The sequence below is a fragment of the Miscanthus floridulus genome, chromosome 10, assembly GCF_019320115.1.
Source record: "Miscanthus floridulus cultivar M001 chromosome 10, ASM1932011v1, whole genome shotgun sequence".
In the NCBI taxonomy this organism is placed as follows: domain Eukaryota; kingdom Viridiplantae; phylum Streptophyta; class Magnoliopsida; order Poales; family Poaceae; genus Miscanthus; species Miscanthus floridulus.
In genome coordinates this window covers 85062744-85081559 of record NC_089589.1, presented here as the reverse complement: position 1 = coordinate 85081559, position 18816 = coordinate 85062744, and the positions used below count along the sequence as shown (strand labels likewise).

The 18816-nt window shown below is 46.2% G+C and overlaps 2 protein-coding genes across 4 annotated transcripts; one reads left to right on the top strand and one right to left on the bottom strand.

Moving 5' to 3' along the window:
* The first annotated feature begins 8306 nt into the window (after positions 1 to 8306).
* LOC136486825 (pentatricopeptide repeat-containing protein At4g21065-like) lies at positions 8307 to 9790 on the top strand. The gene has a single exon (XM_066483853.1). It carries the CDS (start codon positions 8313 to 8315, stop codon positions 9780 to 9782), a length of 1470 nt encoding a protein of 489 aa, XP_066339950.1. The 5' UTR covers positions 8307 to 8312; the 3' UTR covers positions 9783 to 9790.
* Positions 9791 to 9884: 94 nt separating this feature from the next.
* On the bottom strand, positions 9885 to 15254 carry LOC136486826 (uncharacterized). 3 transcript variants are annotated; one of them, XM_066483855.1, is made up of 11 exons: positions 15159 to 15254; positions 14827 to 15084; positions 14300 to 14320; positions 12654 to 12763; positions 11815 to 11883; positions 11063 to 11178; positions 10908 to 10962; positions 10704 to 10824; positions 10569 to 10616; positions 10377 to 10471; positions 9885 to 10288 (listed from the first exon to the last, which is right to left on the bottom strand). In XM_066483855.1, exons 2-11 carry the CDS (start codon positions 14966 to 14968, stop codon positions 10190 to 10192), a joined length of 876 nt encoding a protein of 291 aa, XP_066339952.1. In that variant the 5' UTR covers positions 14969 to 15084; positions 15159 to 15254; the 3' UTR covers positions 9885 to 10189. The 3 variants fall into 3 exon arrangements, with proteins under 3 accessions (XP_066339952.1, XP_066339954.1, XP_066339953.1); XM_066483856.1 differs by lacking the exon at positions 14300 to 14320 and having other exon boundaries at positions 9890 to 10288; XM_066483857.1 differs by lacking the exons at positions 14300 to 14320; positions 14827 to 15084; positions 15159 to 15254 and adding an exon at positions 12935 to 13444 and having other exon boundaries at positions 9888 to 10288.
* Positions 15255 to 18816: the final 3562 nt, after the last annotated feature.

Below are 18816 nucleotides of genomic sequence, written 5' to 3'. Positions count from 1 at the left end.
CATGGGTCGATCCTGGGGCAAGGTTGCGCGGCTATGGCACAACGACGACATGTAAAGGAAACAAAGTCAAGGGATGCAAGCCAAAAAGAACATCTTTACTTGACAACTTTTTGAAGACCACTACAAACTCTTAATCATCACCACAGATGATACCCTTCACATCCACGATAGCCACGACGGTGGCCAAAGCGGCGGCAAAATCGTTAACCAACTTCGCCCACTTCTTCAGCTCAACACGCTCCAGAAACTCGGGTGCCACCCGATGGAGGTCCATCCTGATTCGTAGTTGCATGGTTGCAAGGGCAACATTGGCCCCTTGCCGAACTCCTGCCACCACCGCACGCTCATAGTCCTCTGCTATGATGAACCCCCGGAGGTGGGCCACCTCCTTTTCATGGCGAGAAGCCGCTAACTGCTTCTCAGCGCTGACAATGAGACAATGCAAAAGTAAGAAGCTATGGACATCACTTAGGACATCAATATGAAGGAGATCCTTACTTGTGATGCAGGGTTGGGTGCCAGTGGGCGCCACCTATACAGTGGTGGTCTCATCCTTCGAGGCGGTGAGAGCGACTTTGGCGTCGCCAAGGTCAAGCTCCAGCAGCCTTGCCTCATGGGAGGCAACAGAGAACCACCGGTGAGCTTTGTTCGCCTCACTGGTGAGTCAGCGGAACTCTCAATGGTCATCTAGGGACGACGAAGATGAGCTTGACCCCACCACCGGTGAGGCCCTAGCTAGGGTAGCGCCGATGGCCCCTAGCGACGTAGCATGGGAGACGACCCTGAGGAGCATTCACAATTAACTCTGGTCAGCGCTAAATTCAAGCATCATTTAAACACTCACCCCTGTTCACGCAGCAGGACTCGAAGGCGCGGCGATGGACCACCAGCCTCTGGCGACCCTTCCCGCGGGTGCTTTCCACAATCCATCACCTCGGTGGGGAAGGGAAGCTATAAGCGCACAAAGGCAAGGGGGAAGAAGTAGTAGGGCAAGCGCCGAGAAATAGATCATTCCCTCCGCCATACCAATCCCCCTGACTTATAGCCACAACACCTAGCCATGATGGATACCTCAGGCGCACGCGTATTTACCTTCATTTAATAACCATCTTGGAAATCGTGCAGAGTAGGTGAAGCAATCAGAGAGAAGACGGAGTGACTGTCGCCCACCCAGCAGCATGAACCAAATAAGCCTTATGCATCCCCATCTATTTCCATATCATTTTGATTTATGCGCCGACATTTTGTGATGCATGACTGATCATGGTTGAGCACCATTATGTCACGACAAGACCATATGGGCCAACCGCCCCCTAAGATCGTGAGCTGAGCGACCCACCGCAACCATGACCCTATGTCGTACTTAGGAAAACCCACTCTTGGGCCAGCCCTTAGAAGGGTTTAAGGCCACAAAAGGGATAGGGGTAGGGAGGAGATGGGCCCCTATGGCTCCAATCGGTGGTGCAGAGCCACACAACCATCTCTCTCTATGTTCAAGTCATCCGCTTTGAAGTCACCCAGGTTGACCCCCTCTAGGGGGGAGGCATCTTGCCCTCTGACCACTGCGAAGGTGGTCGAGGACCAATGGGTTTGACAGCCGATGATTAATGGGATGTCTCTCAATAAGGCACAGCCGAACTCCACATTGATTGGGGAGGATATCGGGTCCCGCTCGAATTACCCATCAACCCCAACGAGGCGCACCGCTCCGACTGTGTGGTTACGGTGGACATGCCCCTCCCCGTGTGGGGTGAAACAAGACCCGCTTGTCACAAGGTGACATGACCCCTTGAGGTCAGTAAGGACGCTATGGAAGAAAGGAGTCAGGCCCCCATGACATTACAATGCAGTCAAGGCCAAGCCACGACAAAACTCCTCCTGGCATCCCCAGGTGTAAAGACCTGAGGCTAACCTCAGAGATTCACAAACCAGTCAGAGGTCCACAACCTCCCCAGGAGAACTTGACAAGGCATATAGCTAGGGTAACATAGCAGTGTCTTCCATATGAAGCAACACAGAGCCCAAAGCATGATCATGACTCGGTCATGTCGAAAAGGAGGTCCAAAACCTACGAGCCAACGCACGATCGCAAAAAGCCTCGTGACCATGCAAACAGAGGTCGAGAAGCAATTTCTCGTGCCATCAGAGCAAGAAGGGCCCACCGACAACCTCTGGCTGAATCCACGATCCCAATCCCGTGACTTGAGGGCTCACCGCCTTCGCAAAAGGAACTTCATAGAGGAAAAGGAACTCCCTCCTTAGTATCCACAAGTGTGAAAGTAGCCTCTCTACTCGAAACAAAGAGAAGAGGGGTACAAAGGATACAGCACCACCTCTGTGGTGGTACCTTTGAAGGCCAGAGGACAGATGCCACAAACAGAGGCCAGAGGATGGAAGGGCCGGTACAGTGTCGACGAGACCGCTCAGTCCTGCTAGAGTAACGAACCCCGATACGCAGCACACCGACATGATAGGGCAATAGTCATGTACCACATCGTCAGGGCGGCCTAAAGGGGCAGAACACAACAGCCACCTACCGCATTAAACACACCTACCCACAAGGGGTCAAGGGACGAAGCTTGAATGAGCTATGAACTATGAACCAGCACCTGGCATGCATGCATCACAGCGCTTTCACGATCACTTCATGATCGCAAAAATGCCCAGGGGCTATTATCGGGGTTATAACCCCTGGGTGTGTTAAGGCACCGATTAATTAGCAGGCCGAGCGGCCCACAACACATCAGCTAGCGAAGGACCGAATGACTAAGGCGTAGCTGAGCCAGGCAGAACAGGCCTGACGCTAAGGCCAGGGTCGACCGCGACCCCTCCTTCTATCTTAGTCGCATGACGCGTGAGAGACTCACGACCTAAAAGTGCATCAAGCCCTTTAGTGGGTTTTGGATGATTGAATGACAACATGATTAAAGGTCTAACCCAACCCAGTTGCTAAGTGTTAGACAAGAAATGGGTTATCTCACATGCATTTGAGAAAAACCAAAATGATGTGTTGTTATATAAACAATCTAGTTCAAACACAAGACAATAGTGCAAATGTAACTCATGCAAGGCTTATTCATTATGGGATTTCAATGACTCATATGAAAGCAAGCACGTTGAAAAATAATTAATGGGACACTGAGGGATTACTTATGGAATGGCCTCACCTTTTAGAGCTTACTATATTGAAAGACAATTATACAAATGATCTTAATGAATGATTCAACACCAAGTGTGACTTGATGGCTTGAGATGGTGAAGATAGCAAGGAAAGGCTTAGAGGTACTAAGCAAGGGTGAAGGGCAAGCGATGGCTTGATGATCGAGGAACCTAGCTAGGGTGAAGAAGGAAGTACTTGCATTTAGTTGAGGTACCAATCAAACTATGATGGTCACATTGAAATGGAGAATCCAACATATTGGATGAATTGTGGAAGCAACTTGATACATTTGGAATTAACTCACATTTGTTGAATGGAATCAAGTCACATGCTCAAGATGTCTATGCTCAAGGAGAAAATCAAAGTCGACATGTTGACACCCTCACTTGATGATGATTGAAGGCTATGGCATCTGGTTTAAAGGAAATCAACTCAAGCGGTTTAAATTATGTTTTCATTTGATCTTGAGTAAATATGTATGTCATACTATTAAGAGGGATGAATCATGTTGATAGATATTTATTCATAAGTGCTCAAGCCAACCCATGTGAGGATTGAGTGGAAGAGAGAGCCTTTTGCTAACTCAATGTGCTGCAAGTCCAAATACCAGACATGTCTGGTATTGGCCTAGCAGCAACCTCTTCGTTGGTCTTCTCTGATTGTCTAGTTGGGAGTTTTGACAAACGTCAGGAGTTCCGACACCTCACATGCGCCACTGACTTAGTGACCGTTGGCGGTGTGTAGGCAATACCGGATACCGGACGTGTTCGGTATTCTAACGGCTAGTTTTTGAGTGGGGTCTATAAATACCCCCAAGCCTCCACCTTTGGAGGCTACTGATTCTGCTGACTTCTAGACATGTTTTTGAGCCTTGAGAAGACTCTCCAACCCTCTCTTAGTGACTGATTGATTCAAATTTGCAAAATCCATTTTGTGGGTTGAGTGAGATTCAAAATTGAGAGCAAGCCAACCTTGAGCACTTGTGCATATTTGTTAATCTCGTGATTTACATTTGTTACTCTTGGACTCTTCAGTCCTAGATAGCTAGGCGTCACCGGAGAGCACCCAAGAGATTGTGGTGTGCCTCAGGAAGTTTGTAACGGTTTGATTCCACCGTCGTAAGGGAAGGATCAACTAGTGGAAAGAGGAAAAGGAGTTGGAAAAGACTCCGGCTAGAGTGGCCTTCGTGGTCCTCTAGAGCTGACCTTCGTTGGGTCGCTCGCAGCCCCCTCAATGGAGAGTAGGACTCGACGGAGTCCAAACTTCGGTAAAACAAATATCGTGTCTCGATCTCTCTTTTCATTTGGTATTTGTGATCTTTGTGTGTTGCTTGAGCTTGTCAACAGGTTACTACTAAGTGCTAGCAACTTGGTGTGAAAGGAGAAAAAGGAAGGAGAAAGTTGGAAGCTAATATGCACATCCTGTGTATACCGGACGTGTCTGGTATCCATACCGGACGTATTCAGTATTGGTCACTTGTGCTGTTTTTATCTATTCACTGCTCCAACTTTGTATTGCGGGGTTGTAGCTTCTAGATATATTCTTTATACCTTGTATTCTCTGTTGGCTAACTCCAAGTAATTGGAAACTCCAACACTAATCGTTTCCGCGTTTTTAAAGGGTTGAATTTTAGAAACGCCTATTAACCCCCCCCCTCTAGGTGGCATCCTCGGTCCTTTCATGACCTCTCCACCGTCCCAACTCCTAGGAGGAACGGGGAGAGATCACGCCCAGCCAAACGTGCCCGCTCAGACAAGAGTAGGCATGCCACACTGACCCCGCAAGGACCAAGGGGACAGTGGTCACCTCGGTCCGGTCAGACGCCACCCCTATGCCACACAGCATAGACAAGACAATACCGCCCAAAGTGGTGATGGCTAGTACGGTGCCCTCCATCCAGGTACGACCCAACAAGACACATGTATGATTCTACCCACTATGGGATGGGATACACGTCCCCAACGCTCGGGATCATGGCCATCAGCTCCATAAGCCAATAGGGCGATCAATGACCCAGGGGTGGATACCAACTCCTGTACGACGTCCCTAGAAACTAGGAGACGATGACGAAGACTATGGCGGAGACCATGTCACACAGGACGGCTGGCGAACCATCGTCGTGCCTACAGTGCCACCATGACTGGCATAGTAGCACCACATCACACCGTGCTGCGACGTGGCCACAAGACTATGACGACAACCATGCCCAGACGTGCACCACAAGACGGCGTAGCTTGCAAGCCAAGTTAGCTAGGTCCTCCCTCAGGCTCACGACTCTTCAGTCGTGAGAACCTTTTGCTTTGTACAAGCCCTGGCCCCGGACTCTATATAAGGACAGTTAGGGCACCCATCTTGGGGACTCTTTCTCAGACTCTCATTCACTCATTTTACACCGTAGAAGGGCTCCTAAAGCTTCCCTTCGGGCAGCCCATCTCCTAGTTCTAGCTCTCCTACCTCTTTCACCATTCTTGCACCCCCTATTGTAAGAACTTCAGAGCGTTCAAGTGAGGAACACGCACTCGATCATCTTTGAGACTGGACGTAGGGCTCCGGCCTGAACCAGTATAAATCCTCGTGTCTTTTAGATGCTACCATCGTCTTATTAGAGCAGCGCGATAATCATATAAATTTACTAGTCCAGTTTACAAAACACCAACAGGTGGAGATGAGGAAAAAAGGAGAATGTATTGGAGGAAATGGAACGACATAGCTTATACTAAACAAGGAGGTGGAATGGGCTTTAAAGACCTCCACCTCTTCAATTTAGCTATGTTAGGAAAACAAAGCTAGACATTGCTAACTAGACCAGAATCTCTTTGTGCAAGAACACTATGTGGAAAGTATTTTCATAATAGCTCTTTCATGACAGCAAGAAAGAAAAGAGGAAGTTCTCATATGTGGCGGGGAATTTTAAATGAAAGAGAAGTTTTAGAAAAAGGCCTCATCAAAAGAGTTGGGGATGGAAATACAATTAATATATGGAATGATCAATGGATTCCCAGCAACCTAGGCTTTAAGCCTATTTATAGAAAGCAAGAAGCACAAGCTGTAAAAGTCCACGAGCTCTTATCACTGGATGGAATATCTTGGAACATACATGCTCTTCGGGGTAACTTCCTTATTCATGATGAAAATGCAGTAAGCAGAATTCCTCTTGGAAGACTTGAGAAAGATACATGGGCTTGGAGTGCAGGAAAGCATGGTATGTATACCGTAAGGTCGGCCTATCGTTTATTGATTTATAGTTCAGTAAGCGAAAACAACCCAATTTGGCAAAATCTTTGGAAACTAAAAGTTCCCCTAAAGGTTAAAGTTTTTTGGTGGCGTGTTATCAATAATTTTATTCATGTTCATGCAAATCTGGCCAAAAGACATATATAGATCTCTGAAGTTTTTGTCCAGATTGTTTAGCTAAAGAGGATACAACTATTTACCATGCTTTAACTCAATGCACTTTGGCCCGAACTTTCTAGAAATCATTCAAAAATATGTATGGCATTAAATCACCACTGTTGCATCAGTTACTTGGAGTCGGGACCTTCTTGATACCGCATTCTGTTCGTAGGAGAAATGTGGCTCTATATTATGTGCCATGTGGGCATTATGGACGGCAAGAAACAGAAGAAAGCATGGAGAAACTTCAATTTCTACATATCAAGCTTGCATGTGGGCGTGGGAAATGGCAACTAATCTTATTCATTCTAGCCAATCAGCATACACTTGGAAGATGCAAGTAAAGAAAGTTCACTTATTATAACGTCCCACCTCTACAAGGCCAGGCCCGCTTACATCTGGTAGCTTTCTAGGACATAAACTATCCTCACAGACCCACACAAGTCTTTTCTGTGCACTTTGTCCTCACTCATGCGCACTCAGGAAGGACTTCCTAGTCGGTCACCCATTCTGAAATTGCTCTAGACCAAGCACACTTACCCTCAGAGTTCTTTACAGATGGGCTTTCAGAAAAAAAGTTGCAACTTGTTGGTATGAGTATCCTATTAATTCTGTTAAGTCCTGGGCCAGGATGTTACATCCTCACCCCCTTAAGAGACCGACGTCCTCGTTGGTCAATCCCAAGCCAGAAACGTCCCCTCTTGGCCACGTCCGTGTGTCCAATGCCAGCGCATGTGCCATGCTGTGTGACCACTCTGGGACCACTCCAGCCATGCGCACCATGCATACGCAACTGCGACACACGCGCCTGTGAAACCATGAGAGTCGGCTCTGATACCATTTTGTAACGTCCCGCCTCTATACGGCCGGGCCCACTTACATCTGGCAGCTTTTCTAGGACATAGACTACCCTCACAGACCCACACAAGTCTTTTTTGCGTACTTTGTCCTCACTCATGCGCACCCAGGAAGGACTTTCCGGTCGGTCACCCATCCTGAAAGTGCTCTAGACCAAGCACGCTTAACCTCAAAGTTCTTTACAGATGGGTTTCCATAAAAGAAGTTGCAACTTGTTGGTATGAGTATCCTATTAATTCTGTTAAGCCCTAGACCAGGATGTTACACTTATGCCCTCCTCCACATGGGTAATTAAGGTGAATTTCGATGCAGCTTTTAAAACTGAAACTTATCGAGGTGCCTCAGGAGTGGTTTTACGTAATGCAAAAGTTCAAGTTGTAGCAGCCAAATGTAAACAACATGGGTCGATTCCTGATGCACTTGCTGCTGAAGCTTATGCTTATCGTGATGCGATGCTAATGATAAAGGATCTCAAGCTATCAAAGGTGATTATTGAAATGGATTGCCAAGAATTAGTGGTGCTATAGAATTCTAGAACTAATAATAAGTGTGCTATTATTCCAGTGCTAAATCAAATCCAAGATGTTAATCAACAATGCACACATTTTGTTTTGGCTCATGTAAGAAGGGAAGCAAACATAGCTACACGCATTATACAGCCAAGTTTTCTTTGTTTTCAAATTCTGAATGTACGTGATTGCATGATATCACTAACTTTTTATCTCAATGTATCCAGCAGGACTCATGTTGAGATCTGAAGTAATATAAAGTTTCTTTATTCTCCACACACACAAAAAAAAAAGTTGTTTCAAAACAACTGATTGAGCGAGTTGTCCACCTCCGATTACCATTTTGCCACCTGCCATCTATCGAACATCTAAGGCACACGCACGATCCAAATATGCCTTCGGCGCCGCTCGTCGCGGCTGCCGTCGGCGCGCGCGTCAGCCTCCGCCCGAACCTCTCCCTCCTCGCCGACCGCTGCGCCACACCTCGCGCCCTAGCCCGCGTGCACGCGGCCATGATCGTCTCCGGCCGCCTCGCCGAGGACGCTTTCGCCGCGTCCCGGCTCCTGACCGCCTACGCGGCGCTCTCCCCAGATCCCGCTGCCGCCGCACTCGCGCTCCTCTCCTCCCTCCCCTGCGCGCCCAACTCCTTCATGCTCAACACCACACTCCGCGTGCTCGCCTCCTCCCCGGACCCGGCCGCCGCCTTCCCCTTCTTCTCCCGCCTACGCGTCACTGGTGCCCTCGCGCCCGGCCGGCACACCTTCCCATTCCTCCTAAAGGCCGCCGCGCGCCTTCCGCTCCCGCTCCCCGTCACCGAACAGCTCCACGCGCTCGCGGTCCGGCACGGGATCCACCTCGACGCCTACGTCGCCAATGGCCTCGTTCGGGGCTACTCAGTGGCGGGCCGCCTACGGGCCGCGCGCAGGGTGTTCGACGGGGTGCCCGAGCGGAACGCGGCCGTGTACACTACCATGGTCTCCGCGTACGCGCAGAACGGGCGGCACGAGGACGCGATGGCGGCGTTCGACGAGATGGTTCGCGTGGGCTTTGAGCCTGGTGGCGCCGCGCTGGCCTCGGTGCTGTCGGCGTGCGCACGATCGGCGTCGGGCGGGCTCGAGATGGGGCGTCACGTGCACGACCTAATGGTGGCACGGGGCATGGCAGTTGGCACCATCCTCGGCACGGCGTTGATCGATATGTACGTAAAAAATGGCGCGATCAAGGAGGCGTTTGCAGTGTTGGATGGGCTGCCAGAACGGCGCGTGCCGGGTGCATGGAACGCTCTCATCTCGGGGCTGGCGCACCACGGGCACAGCGAGCGCGCGCTCGACCTTTTCAGGCGGATGCAGCAGGAGGGTGTGCCACCGAACGCAACCACACTCGTTGGGGTGCTCTCGGCATGCTCCCATCCAGGGCTGCTGGACGAGGCCCGCTGGCTGTTCAGGTCCATGGAGAAGGACTTTGGGATCGCTCCAGGAATCCAGCACTACGGATGCATGGTGGACCTCCTTGGTCGTGCTGGCCTCTTGTCGGAGGCAGAGGATATGATACGGAGAATGTCATGCGAGGCGGACACCATGATATGGGGAGCACTCCTGACAGCCTGCAAGAACCACGGTGGCATTGAGATTGCAGAGCGGGCAGCGGTGGAGATGCTGAAACTGGATCCCAGTAACCATGGAGTGTATGTGGTACTGTCCAACTTGTATGCCGAGGCTGGTAGGTGGCAGGACGTGGACAAGCTGAGGAAGGAGATGAAGGGAGCACGGCTCTCTAAGATCCCTGGGGCAAGTGCAGTTGATGGTGATGGGTCACTGGAGCAACCAGAGTCACCGCCACCGCAAGGGAATGTGCTTGTCTAGTTGCCCGGTTGGGGCTTTGTGCTCATGAAGTGAAGTTCTGCTGCAAGTTTGTGACAATCTCCAGAAAAGATGATGCTGCTAGGAGAATAATGGATGGATCAAATGCATCTAAGGGATCAATATTAGATAGCTGACAAGTGTGTAGACAAATACGGAGCATTGCAACACTTCTGAGAATATGCATATCATCATCATTAGCACCGAATGACAGCAATACTAATTCGGTATGGTAAATATGCAGATGAGTTGTCTACAGAGTACAGACGCCCAAATTCAGCATGATACCAGTACATCATCACTCTAATTTGTTGCTAAAAAATTTCTCCCAGAAATCAGAGAAAGGGAGGTCCTATACAGTTGAACCATCAACTCAGTTCTGTTCTCCAGCGAATTCGGTATTTTGGTTACTAGCAAAGCAGGCTATATGATGGCATGTCTTCGATGCGGATGACATCGTCCAGCATAAGCTCCCTCTCCAGCTGGGCTCTTGTCGACTTCAGCACCTCCTGGTAGTGGCATCACAAACATGAGATCAGTAGAAGATTTACACTTTGAGTTGAAACATAGGATGAAATGTGCATACACAGAACGTACATTGAAGTCCATGTAAGACGCGTTCTTGTCCAGCCACTGCTTGTCCATCACAACAAATGCGACGCAGTAGAGCAGATCAAATGCCCACTCATCCTCTGGGACAAGGAAATCAAGGGCAAGTTGTTAGATACTGATGGTATTTTCACATGTCAGAGCAAAAAACAAAGAAAAAGTCAACTGTAACAGTCCTACCTGAGAGCATTTGGATAAAAATGGCTCGCACAAATGTTCTTGGCTTAGCTGTTGTTAACATTAACATTGTGTTCAGAAAACCACATTTTTATAATCATACCCATGTGGCACTGGAGAGTTTGGGTCAGTCCTTACTTGACTGGAGATCGAGCATCTGCATGATCATGAATGTAATATTTACACCAGCAACTGCAAATGGGTACTCCCATGTGGCTCTGTTACCACACTGTTTCTTTAGAAGTCTCTGAAATGAGGCCTGTGGAAGTAAAATATGATTGTTATTCACCAGCAAGACTAGAGGAATTTCAAATAATGAAACAACCAGTACATAGTGCTTACGGAGAATGTCTTGGCAAAGAACAAAAGATTCTCCAGAGATATGAATCCTGCACCTCTGTCACATGTATTCAAACGTCACTTGATTTGGTACTAAAAGCTGTATGCACTTCCAAAGGTACTCTTAGAAATTTTGGTTCGGATCAGTCATTGTCTACCTAAAGTCAGTTGATGGGTCTCTTCCTTGCCAACCCATGTCCTTCCACTGTTCAGATATCAAACCTTGAAGTTCTTGATCAGGGTATGTTGCATGCCAAAGAGCTTTCAGAGCTTCCTGTCATTGTTAGTATATTTGCTTACCAGGGTTCAGTTGATTGAGATAGCGAAATAAACAGACATAACTACCCAGGTGCAAAAACTACTGCCAAGCTGAGAAGTCAGCCGTAAACATTTTGCAAAAGAAATGTGTACTTGCTGATTTCTACTATATGCATAATTTTCATGATTTAGTACTGCATAATTATATTTTTATGCTGTACCACATAAATATCCATGTATAGAAACTAATGCCAAACTGATTGTGCAGTACTAAACATTTTGCATAACTTTTTAGTTCCTAATTGCCATCATATATGTATGACTCGATACCATAAAATTATGCCGCCAAGTGCATAGACTGATTTAATGATCTCAGTTCTTAGAAGTAGCATTGTTAAAGTATTCAAGCTGAAAGTGATGCATATATAGAAGTACCGATGCGAGCAGCTGTCCAGTCCAGGAAAGCACAAGATTCCCAGTGGCAAAGAAAGGTAAGTACTTATACTTTATTTCAAATCATGAAAAATAATACAATTCTTTTTGGAGCAACTGTTCTATGCAATTCAGTACTTCCCACATTATATTGACAAGAGCAAGTGCAGAGCTAATCAATTGAATGAAACATTTACTGTACTTATGGCAGAAATCTCACCTGGTGATCTCGTCTAGATGGATCAAAGTAAACCTTCATGCGATGCTTCAATCTCTGAAGCCTTTCTTCCTGCAAATTACCAGCAATTGGAATAGAATAACAAGTGGTTTCAGCCTCATTAAGCAGCTTGCCTGTTAAAGTCGTTAGCTTTACTACTTTTAACCCAATATGTGATATTGACACGGCGCCTGCGATGAGGTGAACGGAGAGGAGAGTGGAGGAGAAGGCTGGACTGGGAATTGGAGCGCAAGGGGTAGCGAGGAACGTCGGCGGTGGGTTCTTCTCCGGTGGGCGCGGCTGAAGCGCTCGACGCCACCGTCGAAGGGAAACTCCCACCCCGATAACCAGGGAGAGTTTATTCCTTCTTCGATAACCATTACAATCTCCTAAGGTGCCCCTTTATAGTATAGGTGCACTTTCCTAAACAAACTCCAATCTAATCTCTCCCTGATCTAATCTACTAAAGAGTCCAGCCTAGCCACGGCTTGGACCTGCTGGCTGGCGTGATCGACGCCTATAGGTATGTCCAACAAAGGAGTCTATAACAGATATGGATACAGAAACACTGCAATTAAGGATTTCCCCCCCAAAAAAATACTTGATGCATGCAAAAAGACATTCTCTAGATAATTTTTTGAGCAGGACCACCTATTTTGCTATGTCTATCGTTCAGAGTTTAAATTGTACATTGAAATCACAGGACCACCAAATACTCATTGTATTGTAATAAACTAATACTAGCTTAAAGGAAAAGGCCTTGGAAGTCCTTTTTGAGTGGTCATTTGCCACCATAGAAACTCTTGCAAAATAATTCTAATAATTAACTGTTAGTCTGTTACCTGCACTGGTGTGAGGTTCATGCATATTCTTTCACATGTGCCTTTTCGCTTGATGCACACACATGAGAGGCCTCTCCCTATCCATCTCGGTGATCCACATGACGCTTCATCTGCACAAGGACAATCACATTACATCACATGATCAGTGAACATGAAACATGTATTTCTCATAAAACCAGCTGTACATATGTCCCAAACTTGATATCATCTATATATGTGCTAGACTAAAAGTAAAAACCAAAAAAAAAAAAGGTGAGCTGAGACAGGAGGAATATCAGAACTGGCAATTTTGGCCCACAGTGCTAGCTGCCCCAGCATCCCAGAGCCAAAAATTCTTCGGGGCCAGGGATCTCAGAGCTATTGACACTAGCCTTGTAAGCCATCTTAAATACTAGCTTGGACTCTTAGTATTATACTGAAATGGATCTATCATGATAGGATGAAGACAGAGCAAGTATTTTTGAATCCTACCAAACTGATACCACCCCAAACATGAGGTCACAGTACATGACAATGTTCTTAATCTGAGGCAAACAGCCCCTAGAGTTTCTCACCAACCACTGTTTTCATTGCCCAACAAATCTGCCAATGGATCTATCAGCGCCCAGATTTCCTACCAAATCGGATGCTTCCCACCGGTGGGAGACGTGTGAGCCCAACGAAGCCATGTCCAGAAGGCAAAGCAACTGTTGGCTTGCCTTGCTGTTGAGCTGAGCTGATGGTTCAGAATTATTTCTCGGAATAGTGGTTGATGTGGCTGGTCATGTGTATCTTTGAGGCAGAAAGGCGTCATCATTTAGTACCAAAATGAGCAGGGAAAGGGAGAGGACGGCAGCAGATGAATCTTGCAACTCGGAGCACAACTGAAAATGCTGGTAGAGTACCGTGTGACCGTGGCAAACATTAAACACTATGGAAACGATAGATTAACCAGAAACTCTGAACATTTTATTTCAGGGACTGAAGTGATAAAAACCTAAAAATTTTAAAAACAATGCTAGGATTCACTACAATACATACAAATTGTAAAAAAGAAGAGAAAAAATGAGGAAGTACGAGTTTTTCTTTTTAATATTCTTATGCGATCAACGCGGTCTGTCAGTCTTTCAAACATGGAGACATCGGCAATAACGTATACTTCCATGTTTACTAATCAACAAAGTTTCACATCCTACCGTGGGAACTAATGGCCGACTAAAACTTCAAACAAAACTGGGTACAAATATTTTGGCTCCAGAATATGCTTTTTTAGCCTCTGAAAAAGGAGAAAGGACAAGAACCATGATTAGTTCCTCTCTCTAGGTTTATCCTGCCTCACCTAGGCCGCTAAATGGTGGCAAAAGCGACACCAAGTACAGGATTGAGAGGCACATGCAGATGCAGTGCTGGCTTTTTTTACATGGAAAATCGCAGCGTCCTGCTACCAATTAGGGGTAGGTGCTAACATCAATACGCCGCAAAATGACATTGCCCAAAAGAGGAAAAGAACGCCAAATGCAGCAAAAGTCGTGAAAAGAAAAGAACCGGCCCCGGCCCCTGCAAGGATTACAACAGCTCCTGAAAAGAGTGCAAGAAAAGAAGTGATGAATGAACTCTGCAGGAACAGAGGAATATCATTGAGAACTCATCAGCACGGCGAGGCCCACCGCAGAGGAGAATATTCGCCGCTTCAAGAGCACCAAGAAGACAGTAAGGACTTGCTTCAATCCAGTGGATAAAGTTTTGGATGTCACATTTAGTGTTGGATGTTCCGATCTTAATAAAAAAATAAATTATAGAATCCATAAGTAAACCATGAGATAAATTTATTAGACCTAATTAGTCCATCATTAACACATATGCTACCGTTGCACTTCATTGTCAAATCGTACACTACTTAGACTTAAAATATTCATCTCGCAAAGTAATCATAATCTTTACAATTAGTTATTTTTTAGTCTATATTTAATACTCGTGTTCAATATTTGATGAGATATGATGTAAATTTTTAGAGAGGAACTAAACCAGGCATAAATAGACAGCGGTAAAAATAAAGATTCCATAGCTGCTACTAGATGAATTACGCAAACGGAAGAAGAGAAGGGACTAACAAACTGCAGGCATCACGCATTGCGAAGGGGGGACAAATCACAAGGAAGGGAAGGGGATTAGTCAGGAGAGACGTTGTACTCACCGGAAGATCCAGGCAGCGAGGAGCCGCCGCTGCCGGCGCCGAGGGCGCACCGCGGCAGCGACGTCCTGACGGCCAGACATCCGTGGTGGTGCTCCGGGTCCCTCTCCGCCGCTGGCCCTGGAGCCGCTGCCGCGGCCTCCATTCTCCGCCTTGTAGTAGCAGCTAAGGGTTGCTTGCTGCTGCACGTAACCCGGCGCCGGCGGCTGGCCAGTCACCTCCGCGCGCTGGGCGGACGGGTTCTTCTTCTCGCGCGCGGTGCTGAGGAAGATGGGAGGAGCGCGTGAGAATAATGCGGAGGAAAAGCGAGAGAGAGGGGAGGGTGCTGGACGGACGTGGGGCGGGCGGCGGCGGCGGCGGTCGCCGGCTCGTCGCGTGGTTTGGGTGGCGCTGTTCCGGGGAGGAAGCACGTCGCGTTGTGGCTTGTCGCCACGCCCTGGTGGCACAAGGCTCCAATTTAAATGTCCGGCTTATAGTTTTTTTTTCTTTTTAAAAAATGTTTTTTTATTGGGATCCCCTCTCTGATTGTACGACTCTCTCTCCCTACCTTATCTGTTCTCACACAAGATTAGGGTTATATATACTTATTTCCTTATTATGTTTAGGTTCTGGTAGTGGGACCAGGGTCCCGGTAGGCCACTGGATTTAAGGGTACATTTCAAGTCACCTTATATGTAAAATATAATAGGAAAAACAAAAAAGACGCATATAAACCTTCTTTATATCAAGAGAATCACTACAACAAAAATCCATTTTTAGTTGTTGGGATATCGAAAATCTCAAAGCTTCTTCGATGTGGGGGGAGTTAGAGAACTTTGCTCGCAACAAAGTTCGAAAAACATGAAGAGTTAGATAGCACATCAAGAGAACTTTGCTCCCAACAGTGTTTTCTCTCTCATAACAAATCAACCGGAATAGTATTTCGGCTTGTTTTTTCAGCGAAGCGAATGGGGCCAAAGTTCAAAAAACATGAAGAATTAGATAGCACATCAGGGTATTCTTCTCTCTCCCCATCTATTATGATAGAGTACATATTTATATAGGGAGCTAATGGGTCACTTTATTTACAATTATTACAAAATGCCCTAGATCTACCAACTATATTCTTAGGATATTCGAGGTTACAACAGGAATTACATTGCCCCGTGACATTACTCATTCACGCCGTCGCCTGGAAACCCTTGGTGTTGGACATTGTTCGCCTAAACGGTCGTTTAGCCCGTTTAAACACCGTGTAAACGCTACACGGTGGTGCGTCGTTTCCGTTTAATGACCCGTTTACCCCGTTTAATTGGCCATTTAGCCCGTTTAATGGGACGTTTTGCCCGAATAATGGCTAAACGGTAGGTGACCGATTGTTTACCGTTTAGCGTTTAGGAAAACGCTGGTGTTGGAAGAGCATTCATTTTGCAAAGGCTAAAGTGGTCCTCAGTACTATGAGGATCCCGCTCTTTGTAATACTTTCGGAGTGCGACAATTCTAGAAAAGGCTATAAAGACAATTATCAGGCAAAGGGTATGATGACCCACTATTGGGCTAACTCCCAACAATAATGATGGTTTTAAAGTATTTTTATAGTCGGTTTTTGATAGTATCTATCAATTTGTAGAAATCATGTAACATGACCATTGGTTGAAAAAACACATGTTGTGATCTATGAAATGCCTATAAAGAATGTTTATTAAAGTCTAAGACTAGCCTATAGAAATGATAATTACATGGGAGTCTCTTAATAAACCTCCTATAGAAATTATTATTATGGTGGATCTCTTTATGAACTAGTGAAGGAACTACTATAGTCAATTTCCATCTGAGCCCCACAATGATATGTGCGAAGGCCAAAAAGAAAATATGGTTGAGGTATAGCTCATTTGAAAAAAAACTATATTCATGACATATCAGCAACTAACATGTACGAAACACAATTTACAACATATGTATTGGTAACATTCTAACTACCTCCACTAAGTATTCATTTCGACATGAGTTACGCAGATTGTAACATGTGACATGCTTCCATTACTTCCAATACAATGCATGAAGGGACATGACACATGTCTAAGTTCTCGGTCTTGCAAAGACCAATAATTAAGAGAAAAATAAGGTGAAGTAAAAGGAGAGGAGAAGACGAAGTAGGAGGAGAAAGAGAAGGAGGAGAAGAAGCAGAATCGGCAACAGAAGGAGGAGTTAGGGGCGGAGCCAGCCACTAGAACCACCAAGGTTAGCTTCACTAATCATGAGTTAAACATACTAGTTAATAGCCAATTTGTATAGCATTTTCAAAAGTCTATAGGGTCAACTGACTCTAATGATTAAGTCTAACTATGTCCCTAGAAGGAGGGGAAGAAGGCAGAGGAGGAGAAGGAGAAAGATCCAAGATCAGTGGTGATTGCTAGCCTCCTGACAATTCAAAATTTTATTGTCTTTGCACCATGCATCAATAGCTTCTATTTGAAGTCAACCACAAACATAGGACCATCTCCATGCATGTCCCTCTCAGCCTCATATGAAAGCAATAGATCCTCCACTAGAAACATTAGCAACCACCAAACTTGACAAAAAGCAAACAAAAAAACTTGAAAGCCAACAAATAAAGAACAAGAAGAACCAAAACATCATATGTAATCACCTTCCACTTTAGAGACTAGAAAAAACGCTCATGGTTCTTCTTAGTTCCTATCTACAACCTAACTTTGCTCAACCCACATTGACACCAAGCCTTCCTTGGTGGTCGTTGTGTGCTCCTACAAATCCCATATCTCCTCGTTTGTGCCATTTTGGCTTTGGATCACAAAAATAAATCTCCTCTCCTTGTTCCTTTATGTTAACCAATGACCAGAAGTAGTGTTGGTGCTCAACGAGGTTTAGGAGGCAATTTTTGGGGGGGGGGAGGAGGTGATGAGGACATGACACTCATGCATATGACCATGTTTAGCGCATGGTATGGAGGGGTAGGAGATCAGCAAGGGTGTCCAAGTCAATAAGGAGGTCCGAGGCTAATTCGGTTCAAATCCCCGAGGTGGAGACCCAAAGCAACTCAAGTTCGAGTCTGTCTCGGCCTCCAGGACCAGCCTTAAATTGGTCACCCAGGACGCATCCGGACTCCGTTTTTGACGATCCACATATGGTTGGAAAGCTAATTTGATAAGGAAGCCAATCCAAGTTGTCTCACATCAAAAGACCTTCGGAATCAATAGGAATCATCAAAACAAGTCAGCATCCAGAATCTGTCAGGGTGCTGCGACACCGTCTTTTGGTCCGTTGGACCGTGTATCGTGTTTGGGCCTATTACGGGGCGCATCCAGGGGGTGACGCCCAAGACTCTATAAATAACAGTCGTCGCTCTCCTTAGGGTTTGGGGTTTTGTTTAGTTCTTGATTTCCATATGAAACAGACATCGTTTTGCTAGAACTGTGCTGCCAAGGCTGCTTGCTGTGAACCAAGGCCCCAGTTCTTGATCTTGTTTGCCTATGGCGATTAGTCCTTTCAAATAAAGACTTGAACTCTTTCTCGTTATCATAAGCCTCATATTTATTTGTAATTTTAGATTGCGTTTATCCTATTCTTGCTTGTGTTCTTGATTCGCTTACAGGAAAGCCTTCTCAGCGAGGTCAATCACGTTTGTGCGGTTGATAACCAATGGAGCAGTGGTGTAATGGTTGAGGTGGTCCAAATCAGTCTTGGTTCAAAGCCTAGATCGTGAACGTCGAGTCTCCACCAATTGACGCTATCATACATTTCGAAAGATCGGGCCTTGTCTACATCAAGTGGTATCAGAGACCTTGTTGCCCGTTAGGTATAACTTTATTTTCCTTTTAGATTGTTACTGTTTTTACATTACCTATAGTCCATAAAAAGCCAAAAAAATATACACTGCCACATATTCCCTGTCCTATAGCCTCGTTGTGCCGTGCAATTTCGTCTCTGTTTCGTGTTGTTGAGTTTGTGTCCAGTTTATGTTTTTCCCTTTGTTTTTTATCATAATCCATGAAC

Bases quoted from the DNA above. Each gene is read 5' to 3' on its own strand.
- LOC136486825 (XM_066483853.1), top strand. From the start codon at position 8,313: ATGCCTTCGGCGCCGCTCGTCGCGGCTGCCGTCGGCGCGCGCGTCAGC.
- LOC136486826 (XM_066483855.1), bottom strand. From the start codon at position 14,968: ATGGAGGCCGCGGCAGCGGCTCCAGGGCCAGCGGCGGAGAGGGACCCG. The intron at 11,884-12,653 runs GTAACAGACTAA...GGTAATTTGCAG, and splicing joins TGAACCTCACACCAGTGCAG to GAAGAAAGGCTTCAGAGATT. The intron at 10,472-10,568 runs GTAGGACTGTTA...TCCTTGTCCCAG, and splicing joins TTTTATCCAAATGCTCTCAG to AGGATGAGTGGGCATTTGAT.